This window comes from Notothenia rossii (genome assembly GCF_949606895.1).
Source record: "Notothenia rossii genome assembly, chromosome: 5".
In the NCBI taxonomy this organism is placed as follows: Eukaryota; Metazoa; Chordata; class Actinopteri; order Perciformes; family Nototheniidae; genus Notothenia; species Notothenia rossii.
Genome location: NC_136903.1, coordinates 86,169,353 through 86,183,262, shown reverse-complemented (window position 1 = coordinate 86,183,262; position 13,910 = coordinate 86,169,353). Strand labels below are relative to the sequence as shown.

The 13,910-nt window shown below is 44.4% G+C and overlaps 1 protein-coding gene across 3 annotated transcripts in view; it reads left to right on the top strand.

Annotated features, from left to right (window-relative positions):
* The window catches only part of pdzrn3b (PDZ domain containing RING finger 3b), a 108,580-nt gene that overhangs the window by 46,550 nt on the left and 48,120 nt on the right, over window positions 1-13,910 (top strand). Inside the window, exon 1 of one of the 3 annotated variants that reach the window (XM_079682649.1) lies at window positions 3,899-3,944. The exons of the other annotated variants lie outside the window; for them this stretch is intronic. Coding sequence (XP_079538775.1) covers window positions 3,933-3,944 — 12 coding nt within the window. The 5' untranslated portion in view covers window positions 3,899-3,932. Of the gene's footprint in view, window positions 1-3,898; window positions 3,945-13,910 lie in introns of those variants that run through there. 3 annotated transcript variants of the gene reach the window in all.

The window sequence follows — 13,910 nt, the reverse complement described above, 5'->3', positions numbered from 1 at the left end:
GTGTCCCCCCCCCCTCTCTGCTCATTATGCAAGGATACAGCTGAGTCTCCTTTTCTTTTTTTCCTCGTCTGGCACTGCATTTTTTTTTGGTCCATGCTCCCTAATTTAATTCGGTTCTCAGCGGATGTTACAGCTTGATCTTTGCACATCACAATGTCTCGTTGTAAAATGTTGTTGTTTTGCAGCCTTCCCATGGCCATTAATTAGAGGGCGTGTGATGTGTGTGGAAAAGGAGGTAGCGGGGTATAAGGTGGGATGTGATAGTTGGGATGTCTTCTCAACCTACAACCCACCCCTCCTCTCCAACCAAGGCCAAATTAAAAGCCTTTGCAACTGGCATTCACATTCAATTAAAAGCTCCCCTCAGCGGCCGCGGAGAAGCAGCTGCAGAGACTCCAGGCTGTCTGTTCTCCTCACTTTTTGCCAGGAAGGTCACCTCCCGTCGGAGGTTTGCACCCCCCCCCCCCAAACCCCGACACACATTAGACACTGACACAGAGCAGCTAAGATAGCGCCAACTAAAGTCACATCCAAATGTTTACACGAGAGGCGGCGTCAGCGTTTCATCGCTCCCTTATCGCTCCGGCATAATAAGGCGCAATTACAGAAATGATAGCATAATGTGGACAACAAGCCAAGCAAGAGGGGGAAGTGAGTAATGGCTTGTAAACAGATACTCTCTGGCCCGTGTTCTTTGATGGAAAAAGATGTACCTCAAAAGACCTGAATGAGCCCGTACGTAATTATGCGCCATTTGCTGATTTGAATGCCGGTCCGACTTTCCACATCAGAAGCTCCGATAAGACACATCACGATTATCATTACCTCTGATTGAGCTGTAGTTTGCACACTGCAGAGTCAAACAATGAGTCTCCTTTTGCTGTCGCTTCCAGAGTGAATGCAAAGACAAAGTTTGGCAAAGAAAGCTCTGCTCTGTCTGTTTATATATACAGATGGAAATGTAGTTAGTGGTCTAGAATTTAAAGAGTAGAATGTATACAGTGTGTTAAGATTTGTAGGTGGGAAGCGTGCAATTTGAAACCACCATTACTCAAAATAAGAGTTAAACATTGTCCTTAAATGCTTATTTAAAAGCCCTAAGCAGTTAGTCTTGTAGAAAAGAAAAGGCACTGAGGTGGCTGTGACTCAGGGGGAAAAGAGAGTCTACCAATCCCCAGCTCAGGCAGCCAAGAGTCATTGGGCAAGATACTAAACCCAAAATGTCTCCCCGAGGCGAGGCAAGTCGTCTATGGTATTGAAGTGAATGTGGCTTTTGATAAATGTAATAATAATCATCTTAAATATGTCCTATTGTTCTTTTTGAAGTTGTCCCTTTCCTGTAGTGTGTTATATAGGTTTTTGTGCATTTTAAATGGTCTGCAAAGGCAAAATGACATCACGATGTAACACTTGTACTTCTATTGGCTAGCACTCCAACACATTGTGACACCTCTTAGCAGTTGAACAATCACAACAGAGCTAACCAATCAGAGCAGACTGGGCTCTGGTTTCAGACGGAGGGTGAAAAGAGGTGCTGCAGCACAGGCAGTATGACAAATAAAAAGCTTTTTGAACATTCAAGCATGGAGACATGTCCCAGTCGAGACACTATACAAATATGAACCTGAAAATTAGCATAATATGTCTTTTTTTAAATTCACCACCAGTCCTTAAATCCAGAGACTTTGGAATGCATCCATTCAAAGTTGGGTGGCCATGTCTTTTTGTCTGAGAGGTGACCAGGAATGATAATGTGGTCAGCGATTGGCTTCCACAAGGAACTCGCCGACTTGCTGTGAGGGCGAGCGCCGTCTGATCCAGCCTAAATTTAAACCTGTGGACAGACGAGTCTAGCCAGCGGCCGGCCTCATTCCAGCCGCTGATCATCCCTGGCATGGAGAGAGAGAGAGACAGAGCGGGAGCCTCGGGCCTGTGTAGTCTGTCCTCCTACTCCTCTCACTCCCTCCTCTGTTTTCTCCCTGCTTTGATATTATATACTTTATAACTTGTGTTCTCCAGCCTGCAGACTCTCCGGGAGTGGGCGAACAAAGCTGTATATATTAGAACACTTAGAGGGGAAAGATAGTGCTTCGGTGTTATTCAATGTTCTCAGGACTGATTGTATATTGTCATTTTTAACTTATTATCCACAACAAATACACTTGGCTTCGTTCTTTATAACAGTGATTCAATTTGTACCAAAGCTGTTTTCATTTGCTTTTATGAACACCTGGGAGGATGTCTCCCAGAAGAAAAGTACACAGAAAACCTCAGGCGCACTGCAAGTGATGCGTTTAATAGTTTCAACTGCAGCACAATGGTTCGTTTGGAACAGCAGTAAATAAAATACGTACTTTAGCAACAGCGGTAACCGTCGCCATGCCTGAGCAAAAGAAAAGATTTGGTCCCAAAATAGCATCAAGAAAGAAGATTTGCAGTAAATGACGTCCTTAACAAATGACTTGTTTCTACGTGTTTGAAGTCTGAGTAAATTGATGACACAGACCCATTTTGCTGGACGTACTTCTTTAAAATGTTGGCTCCCTCCCCCTGATGTACTCGCACAGCCTTTCCTTATCTCTCCTCTAAATGCTTTGGATCCACAAATCATGTAATAGTTGGGCGAGTCTGGATGGAAGATTGAAAAGCATACACAGATGTTCACAGAACAGTGCTGCTATTATATGCTACATTTGTCTACTTGCTTTTATTGGCGCTGTGAGAATCGATGCCGTTTGTATCACACTGTAACAAAAGCTTTGAGTGCTTCCTAGTGCTCTCAAATGCAGCATATTTGAGCAGAGTCCCACATGGCTTGTGCCTTGCAGGGCTTAGCTAAGCCGTGGAGAAAGCATCATCTGTGAGCTCAACGGATCTCACAAGGCAGAAAAGATATGTTTCCATTCTGACTTCGTCTGTCCTTCCTTCCCTTCAAGCCTCTTGTCTTTCGGTCCCATCCTCCTCTCGCTTCATTCCTCTCCTCCTTGTAATCAGTGCCCTTTGAAGTGGGCCGAGGAGACGGATTAGAGTGGGACCTGCAGGGTCTTTGACCCAGGGTGAGCCGGGGACGAGTAATTAGACAGGGAATTAAGAGGAAGCCCAGCCCCTCTCTCTCTGTGTCGTGAACAGTGTGCCGGCTGCAGTGGAGCCATGCTGGGGCTTTTTTATGAAGTAGCATTTTTATTGTTTTGTAATGCGACAGAACGTGTTAATTAACACAACCACTACACCACAGACACACATCGAGGCAATAAATATCTGAATTAAATATTTAGTAGAATATTTTTATTAGCTATAAAAAAGAAAATATTTTATAGATCTGAAAAGCAATTTCCATGTGTTTTTAAAACATTATAGAATTGATTGAATTTGTTCTTTTTCTTCTTTCTTTTCTAATTTATTGGTTATCCAGCATTGAAATAGAAGTAGCCGTGCTTTTTTCCATGTAATGTCTTCTAAGGACACTAACAGTAACTTTGAAAAAGTAATAGTAGTTATGGTAACAATAACAATAAATTATATTTGCAGCAACATCAATAGTAGTGGAGGCTAATTTTACGTGTGTGTGTGTGTGTGTGTGTGTGTGTGTGTGTGTGTGTGTGTGTGTGTGTGTGTGTGTGTGTGGGTGTGGGTGTGGGTGTGTGTGTGTGTGTGATAAGAGTAAACTGTGGGAAAGGCTTTATGCCCAACCAGCTGAGACCAGGCACTGTTATTAAACAGAGAGTGTCTGGAGGAGCGCCCACGTGGCCAAATAAGGACATCCAGTCGCCCGCTCGGTCGCCCTGAGGGAGACGATGAATGAACCCAAAGCAACTGGCCGACAAGTGACATGAACATTCTGTGCTAAAGAAACACACTTAACATTCTCCATCTCTCTTCTCTCTCTCCCTCTCTGCAGGTAAGAAAGATTTGCTGTGTGCTAAAAAGCCTCTATGATCTGCCATGTAAGTAAAGTGCCACAATGCAAGGCTCTCTATCCTGTCCTCCTACTTCCTGACATCTCTTTGCTGTGTGTATTTGCTGGTAGGAGTGTGTGAGATCCCCAGGGTACCTGTTGTTGTGACAGGCTCTTGACTTGAGCGGCGTTAGAAGATAGCGCTTAAATTGTAATCTGGGAGCTCCCAGTCCTTACCCTGTGTCATGCTAATAATTCAGCGCGTCAGTCAAACCTGGCCGCTGATTGCAGGCATAAGCCGATGCTATCTCTCCTTCTGTTTTCTATGGCGCTGACAATACAAAAGGAGACGTTTACCAGTGGCAATCTAGCGCCAGGAGGCGAGTGTTGGCTGTGCGATAATGGAGACTTAACCTGTATTGACTTACTGCTTTGCATAATTCTTAAGCTAGTGGTCACTTCCAGTTGGGAGCGTGTGATTATTACAAGTTATCAGCACAGAGGTAAACAGATGAGTGACACTTGGCTGTAATCCTTACTGAGGGGCAGCGAGCTCAGGTCAGATAACAAGGTTAAAGGTCCCATGTCATGCTTATCTGGTTATTACCCGTCCCCTTGTGTGTTATGAAGGTTTTTCTGCATGTAAACGGTCTGCAGAGTCAAAGCCCTCAGAGTACACCCTGTAGCGAGTAAAACTCTAACACAGAAAATACCTCCCCAAAACGCCTCGTTGGAAATACGTCATTGTCCATTTGATTCTTCCGGGTAACTCATGATGTCAACCGTACCCGGAGCTAAATGGACCAATCAGTGGAGCCGTTACGTTACGTCCGCGGAGCCGTTACGTTAAGCCCCCGCTGATTGGTCCAAATTGACCAATCCACGGACTTCCTCACACACACACACACACTAACACGGAGGGTGGGGGCTGGAGCTACAACGAGCCGTTACAGGCAGAGAGTGAAATTCAGTGAATACACGTAGTTTACAGAGATGCTGTATGACAAACCAATATGAGTTTGGAAAATTGCACAATATAAATCTATTCTAGTAGACCACAACAATGGAATTATGATCAGTAGAAATGGCCATGACATGAAATCTTTCAGAAATGAATGAAATCGTCTTTACAGTCAGTCAAAAATATGAGTGTGTTTGACTTCCTTTTGTCATATTCTGTAGCTTTACCAAAGGAAGTTTGTGTCATCTGGAATTATAACTCTTTTTATGTCAGTCTGGAGAGATTTGTCAGCTGTAAATGTCCTAAATGTAAAGGGAACACAGATTGTATCCCTGCAAAAGGACACAGGAAGCTTTAAATGGTTAAAGAGAGGTGGGTGCTGGGTTTGTTGTTGTTGTAAGAACACCACTAAGACCGAAACACACCTCCATCAGCACCAACACACACACACACACACACACACACACACACACACACACACACACACACACACACACACACACACACACACACACACACACACACACACACACACACACACACACACACACACACACACACACACACACACACACACACTTCCCAGTGAACCCATAACTCTTGCTTACATAACCCACCTGCCTTTCGCCGACCTCAGCCACATCCTGGCAGCAACAGGGAGCGGAGGAGGGCTGGATGACAAGGGGCTGTTAAAGATAAGCCTGTTTACTCTAACATTGTGGGGGAAGTTGTAGACATCCTTATCATTAACAATGAACAAAGTCAACAATGGGAAGAGTTGTGGTAGTCTGACAACAAGGAATACAAAAGGAGGAATCAATGTTTAGAAAATAAATAGGGAAAGAAGAAAGAGGTTGTTATCACCACAGGACAGCAGTCAAACTGAATACTTCCCAGAAACTGGCAGATACAGTTGTTGCACAGCACAGTAGCGTGGCTGGTCAAGATTCAACCATGACGTAGTGGTAGATCGCAGGCAAAGCTGTAAATCCCGGTGGTGCCGTCTATGCGTAACCTCAAAAGCTGAAGAGGAAATGACTGCTCTACCAGAACACGTCTTTCCGTTCAATAAGGTGCCAAGCGCAGGAATAAGAGCACGCGACTTGTAAAGCCCCCTTGTTAATATTTTACATTTTGACCTTTCATCTTGCCGCGATTCGAACCCGAGGACATTCCACTGTGACCATATTCTATCCCTGCGTCGCCTGTTATGGCTGACATCATCACTGTTTTGCCCATTAGGTTTGCCTTTCTTGAGAAGAGACAGCTGCGTCACCCAGAGACCGCGTTGAGGGTGTATTTCGGTTCCTCGGTTAAATAGAACATTTGAACTCGGTTCTCCAGAGGGCGAGCCAGCCCGACCGTTGGGATCGAGGAACAGAGCATGTTGTGCAGTCTCACATTCAACCTCATTTCCCTTCCAAACCTTCATCCACTTTGGCCAGACCACACATCCTTAGCCGTTGATAGTTCTGCTGGCTTGCTTATGTTATCCTCCACAGACAACCACGCAGTCACGACCTCAGATAGGGATCACATCCAGCCTCGCTTGGCTGCGAAACACCCTCAATTGCATTTAGGGTTTACAACCGAGCAGAATTGAGGTACCCCTCAGTATTTCTAAACAGTTATGATCACATTTGCTCAATGAAATAATCTGAAATAATTTTTTCTGGAAGGTCAACAGAAACATGGCTTTCGAGTAGATCGAATTTGCACTGCACTTTTTAAAGTCATGCTATTTCTGCGGTTTGGTTTTGGCCGGGCTGCCAGAAAATATGCTCAGTGAATGGGTTGAGCAGAAGGTTACGAAGGGCTGCAGCAGGCCCTGATAAAACTTCATATGGGCAGCTGGTAAAGTGCAAAGCCTGGCCCTTTTTAGGACTGATAAATCCAGGCCTCTTTTTGAGGTGTTAGGCCAACCAATAATGGCGGCGGTGGCAGTGGTTGTGTAAAAAAGGTCATGGTGGAATCGGAGACCCTGTCGTGCAAGTTTTTGGTCTTTTAAAATATAATTGTACCTCCATGAGGATGCATGCAGTGCAACTTCTACGTCTATGTGAAGAAAAACAGATGGACACATGTATTATTAGATTGGAGAAGAGAAACAAATTCAGAGGCACATCAGTCCAGAAGAAATTGGCTATGAATTCTCAAGGTAGCCAATCAGATTGAAATAGCTTTTTTTTTTGTTCTGTTTACTTTGTTTGTCTCCTTTTTATAATTGGTTTGGGCAAACTTCTAAGTTACACAGAGCGGGTCGAGACTCTGTGTCGCTCACCGTTTGAAGCCGCGAGGCCGTGCTGGGAGAGCAATGCCCCGTTATGAGACGAGAAGCGAGAGGTGAGGGTGGTGATGGAGTTGGGGGCTGATTTGCCATGTGATACAGAGAGAGGTGATAATGAGCCTCGTTTTAGCCTTCCACATTCCCCCCTCGCCAACTCTTTCACACTACCAGTGCCATCTGCTGATCTGATTGTGCCTCGTCTACAGTACCAATGACGATCTGGCTGGCTGCCTTTCCTCTCTACTCTGGGTTGTCTCATCGAATAAACATGTGTTCTTCATCAACCTCTCTCTCTCTTACTACTCCATTGTATTCTTTCCCAGTTTTCCTTCCATTATTCTTTCTCTTTCACCAAATCCCCTCAATCAGCCGGAGTCAAGTAAAGATGCCAAGAGGGGAGCATTGGCTGATCAGCTGATGACTTTCAAAAAGCGTCAGAGGAACGGGGTTTTCAGCTTGGCTCGTGATGAGCTAGCAGCTTCAGCTCATCGGGGGTGAATGATGGCGGCGCATTGGCATCTTTAGAGGTGGGGGGGTTAGGCATCAACATGAAATGGCAGCAAGTCATAACTAGCTGGCAGCAAACTGACAGTTCTGGCTCAAATGCCACTTTAGCCTTCAAATCTGCCAAATCAAGCTTCAAAAGTCAGCGACGCGTTGCTAGTTGAAGCCTTTCTGAAATGATTGAGGGGTCGCTGACATGTATCTGTAAGAAGATCACTTGAAAATGAGCCAGACTGTTGTGACTAAGAGAGTCTGGGTTTAACACAGTGAGCTGCCTGCCTTTAATTTCGCCCCGGTTGGACTGCAGCACAGCTGGAGGGATCCCTGTTCGCAGGATACCAAATCCTCTTGCCGTACATTGTGTAAGCCCCCCCCCCCCCCCCCCCCGCAGAGCAGCTAACACACAAGGGTGCATTCCTCTAACCCAGGGCAGGGATTGGTCCAGGGATGCTTAACCCTATTTAAAACCCTTCATGGAGCAACTGAACCAAGCTTTGGATCAGGTGGAAGTTGCCCAGGCAGAAAAATGTGTTTGTCTCTCTCTTTATGAGGACCATGGCTCGTTCAACAAGTTTGACCCGACTGAACAACGTAACCCTAACCCTAGTGTTTGGGTTAATGCCTTGTTAGGCTATCTTTACAGTTGTACTTGGTTTAAACATTTTATAATTCATAATTATCAATATATCTTAGTTTTTATGTTAAAGTGTAATTCAAGCATTTCAGTATTGTACTTATATGAGACTTGGGGTGTTACAAGACGCCTATTGAACAGATAATGGCCAGATATGATGAAGGCAGAGGTGAGAATTTCCTGATCTTTCATTGCTTTTGGTAAAGTGCCAAAAACACTGCATCCCACATTTCCCACAATGCATTTAGATAATATTTCTTAGAAATATAATCATGTGTTTGGCCCGTGAACAATATGCTTTCACGTGCCTATGTGGTTCAGTGTGCATATGTGCTGCACTATCCACAGGCTGCTTGTTAGTACAATGTCAGATGGTCCATCAGTGACATCCCTTGATGTTCCGTAGGCGAGCCTTGGGTTTATAGCTGTTGTATTTTAAATCCGTATTTAATGTGTATAAGCACGCAGTGGGAGATATTTTCTTGACCTTGTATGGCTGCTTTGCTGAAAAACACATGTGAACCCAAACTTTCTATCACATCCTTTCACACATCCTAGCACTGTTTTTGTTTCATTAGCCCAAGTAAATCTCAGCAGTGGAAGCTGACCTTCTGGAACTGGCAAACTCAATCAACAGCTAGAAAAAGTTAAGAACAAGACTTTCCCCTCGTCACCTTTTGCTCTCTTGCTCTGAGATGAAAAAGATCGAATTCAATTAGCGGGTGCAAGGGCAGGAGGGGTGTAGAGAGTGAAAGACGGAGAGAACTCAAGGCCGGATGGGGCTAATCCCGGCGCTCCTTATCAGTGCCGACCTCTGGGAGCCTGTATGTGGATCCTTATCCTCCGGGGGCCTCCTGTTTGGGGGGAATGCCTTTTATTCCCCCGTCAGATCAGACTTCAAAGGCGACGCAGGGAATGGTGGTCAACGTTTCTTTTATTACCAGGAGCTTTACGCTAATCTGCGATGAGCACACCTGATGCCCCTCCCCTCTCCAACTCCAACAAACCTTTCCCATCTTTTTCTTTGCGCCAGTGGAGCTAAGTGCTGGGTAATCTCGGTATAAGAAGACCCTAATTCCTTTAGCAGTCGGGTCTCGTATACTCCTGCACGGCTACCTGAGGTCTGGATAAATTCCTGAGCTTGTTAATTTTTTAGTCAGAGATGCGTTTGAGGAGAGGATGAGTCAGAGAAGTTATTAGTCCGAGATCAAGTTATACAAACATTGACCTATGCATTAGGGCATTTATGACATATACTGTAGAGACATAAAGAGTGGTTGTTTCTAAAACAGAGAGGACATAGGATCAACTTAACTTCCATCCTACCTCTATGCTACTTTTCAAGATCAGTTTCATTATGTACCTTGATACGTTCTTGACTGGTTATGACAGAATAAGCAAGACGTCACATTAGATTCTGAAAATATTGAAGGGCATTTTCCAATCATGTCTCACATTTTATTAGACTTAACAATGTATTCAATCAGGAAGGTAATATTCAGTTGTGTTCCCAATTAGAATACAGAATCCTAATTATACAAACTCTGAATCTACCAGTGGCGCACAGTTTAACGGCTTTTAAAACACTCAGAGAGAAATGTTTGAGAAAAGGGCTCTTTTATCCTTCACACAGAAGTTGTAACGTGTTACTCAGAGTTAAAGAGTAACCCACGATTGTCTCCTTCAAATAATAATAGCCCCCGTTTGCAGTTTTCACTTGTTTTTCCCTTCAGATCCCGGTTTGCATGCTGCAAAATAAGCCACTAATTGGCTCGCATTGAGAGGATTGAGAAAGTGCCTTTGTTGTACCAAGACAAGGACGAGTGGAGAAATACAACAGCAACTAACAAGGTTCGGGCAAAAGTCTGTGTACTTGTTTAGGCCTTGCTGTTACATTTCCCGCAATTAATATATACATTTCCTGCGTTTTAGATTGGGATTACTGGAGCATGTTTCAGCTACAAGCCCACATGGAGCTGTCTTTAATGCAGGTCACATGCCTACAACCACAGCACGAGACAAAACTTGGAACAGATTTGTACTTTTTTTTTAACCTAGGTCCATCGTAACAGCAAAATGAATTTTCCACTAACTTCATTTTGGGCGATCTGGCTCTCGGCAGCCTCAGAATTAAATTGCCGAGGGCCTTTGGGACAGAGCATATAACAAGAAGTGTTTGGCCTAACAGTGCCGGTGTGAACTGCACTGCATGAGGCTGTTCTCTACTGTGTAATTCTTTCCCTGGGAATCTGTGATAGATAAAGATCGATGCGAGGGCTGGAACCACCCCTCCCCCCCCTGTCAGCACCCGCCCTAACCTCTTGCTCCAGCACTCATTCCCTCATTTTGTATCCTTCTTCTCCACCCTTTTCTCTAAATGTCTATTCATCTTCTCATGACCAGCGGTGATTACAGCAGCTCCTCAGCCTTCACCGGCAGAATGAGCTGTTTACACTGGGCCACTTGGCTGCTGTGGCCAGCCTCTTATTCCTCAATTGAGCCCAGTAGAAGTAGCCATCGTCACCAAAACACAACCAGGAGCGACCCATTACCCATCAGCCCCGGCTCACCAAAAACACCCCACCCAGCCCCTCTCTGTCCTACTCTTTCTATCGTGGCAGTCTGGATCTCTAGCACTCAGGGTTAGGAGGGTTACCTTAACAATTACATGTTCTAGTTACCTGTAAAAAATATGTAATCTGAGTATCACAATAAAAAAGTATTGTAACTGAATTGCTTTCCGTTACTTTTGGATTGCAATGATGTGAAATGCAATGCAAATACATACAAGAGAACATAAATACAATAACATGTGTAGTGAACACAGCAGAACAATGTGACCTTAGAAAAAATAGGTCTATACATGTTTTAGTTGAATTCATTAATTTAAAGCAAACACAGTATTTGTATCACAAACTGCTTTTAAAATAAATGATAGCCTAAATGAAAACGAAAAAGAAAATCCAGGCAGTACGTAGCATAGTTATCCTGCTAGCTATCACCATCTTTTAAAAACAGTAATACTTCTTGTTTTAATGTAAGGGAATACAGTAACCTTCTTTGGTATCATGAATAAGTAATCCTGTTACATGTAATCCGTTACTCTCCATTCCTGCTAGGGCTGCTTCGGGAAAAGCATTTAATCTGTTTGAGTGTAGAAAGGCAGGTCTCAGAGCTAATGGTTCCAATGCACATTTTTTCCTCCGTGTTCTCTGTGCCGGAGGGGAGAGGCAGAATGAAAGAAGGATCTCCCCTGTGTTGCAGAGGAGGTATGTTTGTTTACACAAAGGCAGCCGGGAGTGCTGTTTAAAGCCGGCACAGGATCCTTCGAGTCGAGCTGATGATGTGTTGCGTTTTGGGCGTGGCCAATGGGAAAGGGGCGGGTGGCCGTTCTCCGTCCCTCGGACCCAGGTGCTTCCTGTCTGCCTGCTGGATAATGCACTAATGGTGGACCAAGTCAACCATGAGCTGTGTGCCGCTGCTTCTCCTGCAATGCCCTGTGGGACCAGCAAAAGGGCTCCAAACATCCAACAAGTTCTTTTTTTCTACTTTCCCACCTCCCACGCTTCTTGATTTTCTCTTGTAATGAAAAATAGATACATTTGTCCCAACCATCTGCAGAGAGAGTTAAAGGCTAAGCTTATCCATTGTATGCCCCCCCCCCCCCCTCTTCTCAGGTGTGGTCCGTTACAAAACGAATGCTAATATAGCCTGACAGTGCATTGTTGTGTTTGCTTAATTTTGTTCTGCATTGTTCTCCAAAGGAGCCCCAGAGTTGTACATGACAAAATAATCCCAAAACAAAGGAATATTCTGGCAGATGTTTCCACAAACGAGAAGGGATTTACAAGTTGAAGTGCCAGCTGTGGCAGTACCATAAAGTATTTATGTGCCCCCTAAAATATGCATTTTATATGTAACTGGAGCTGTTGTCTGTTAAAAGAGAGCAGGTCGAGCAGGCTGGGGTTTGTATCTGGATAGAGGCTCAGTTCTGTAAAAAATCTTTCTTGACTGCTGTCCATCTGGCTTTGCCCTAATGTGTAAAACACACTCAGGAGGGACAGAGCGACCCCTGGTGGATACAGCGTGGGTATACAGCCTGCAAAAACCATTCTCTCAAAGCAGCTTTTCAAAAAAGATAAGTCCAAGTGAAAGGAACCTGTCACCAGTGGCTGATTTTGTTTGTGTGATGGATCCTCACCGCAGTTACATTCATTCCCCTCGTTTTACTAGCTGACTCACTTTCCCCCCACCTGTCATGCTTGTGTTTTATGTCTGACACAAAAGCATTTAACCAACAAGTTCTGATTTACGACGAGTCTGAAAGGTGTAATTTTGCGGTTCCCGGTGGAAGTTCGGAGGAGAAAAAAAAAAAATGTGGGTGTCTCTTTGCTGTCAAATCACGCTGGGCCCAGGAGGAGCCATCCCCCCCTCTGACACCCACAGGTTCAGACTGTTATGCCTGTGGTGAAGAGAGGAGGTGGCAGAACACATAGACACCTCCCCCCCCCCTCCCTCACCCCGCACCATGAGTCATCAGGGCACATATAGGTGTAAAAAAACATGGCCTGCGCTCCCAAGATTTTATTCAGACGCTGGTTCCTAAAGAGAGAGGGTAAACAAGCTTTTAAATATGCTGCCCCTTCTGCTTGGAATAAACTCTCAGATGTGATCAGTATGGGGGAACTCAAGTATCCATTGGTCGATGTGATTCCTCGTATAACCCATAATTGAAGTCGTTTTAAATTGTGCCAGTTTTTAATGATTTCTTTTATTTGCATATTGAATGGTTGATTTTCATTTGTGTTTTATGACGGCTGTATTCGTCTGCCTGTATTCTCTGTTTTATCTGTTGAAACTTTGTTCATGTTGCCCTTCTTGGCCATTTCGCTCTTGAAGAAGAGATTGTAATCTCAATGAGACTTTTTACCTGGTTAAATAAAGGATATATATAGAGTCTGTCTGACAGGACTAAGTGAACGGCGGTAAAGCAAGGAAGTACATTAGTTGCTCGTAAAAAAAGATCTGATGGCACTAGCAGGCAGGGTATTTCATTGGCCTCCCAAGGGTGTCTCCAATCAGGTGCAGTTAAGGCGGTGTTTATTCCCAGGTACTTCCGTCTGCCCCCGTCCGACGCCAGGAGTCTGCGTCTGCTGATAAGGCCGAGACAGGGACTCGAGGTTAATACCAACAGTCTGGGAGACTTTTGCTTCAGGGTGAAGTTGTGCAAGAGAAACTTTATTCCTGTTTGTCCGTTGGAAAAGCAAAGTAAGTGTCTGCTTTACCCGAAAGCCTTGTGAACTTGTTTATGGCGCAGGAGCACTTACGATAATACTTTATTGTCAGTCTGAAATGTTTCTCGCATCACAGCAGCTCAGTTTGGAACATCAACAAGGACACATATTAAAGACTAAATACAAGGGAAACAAACCTTAGCAAAACATCACCATCACTGAAGAGATGCTCTCGTACATTTGACCCAAGCTCTGTGTGACACAAAAGAATGCTTCAGTCGGGACCCTGTATCTCGGATTTGATGGGAACAATTCATTCACTGTTCAGTGCATGGTTGGGTCAGAGATAAAGTTGTATGTTATTATGATTCATAGAGTCTGAATAAATGGTGCAA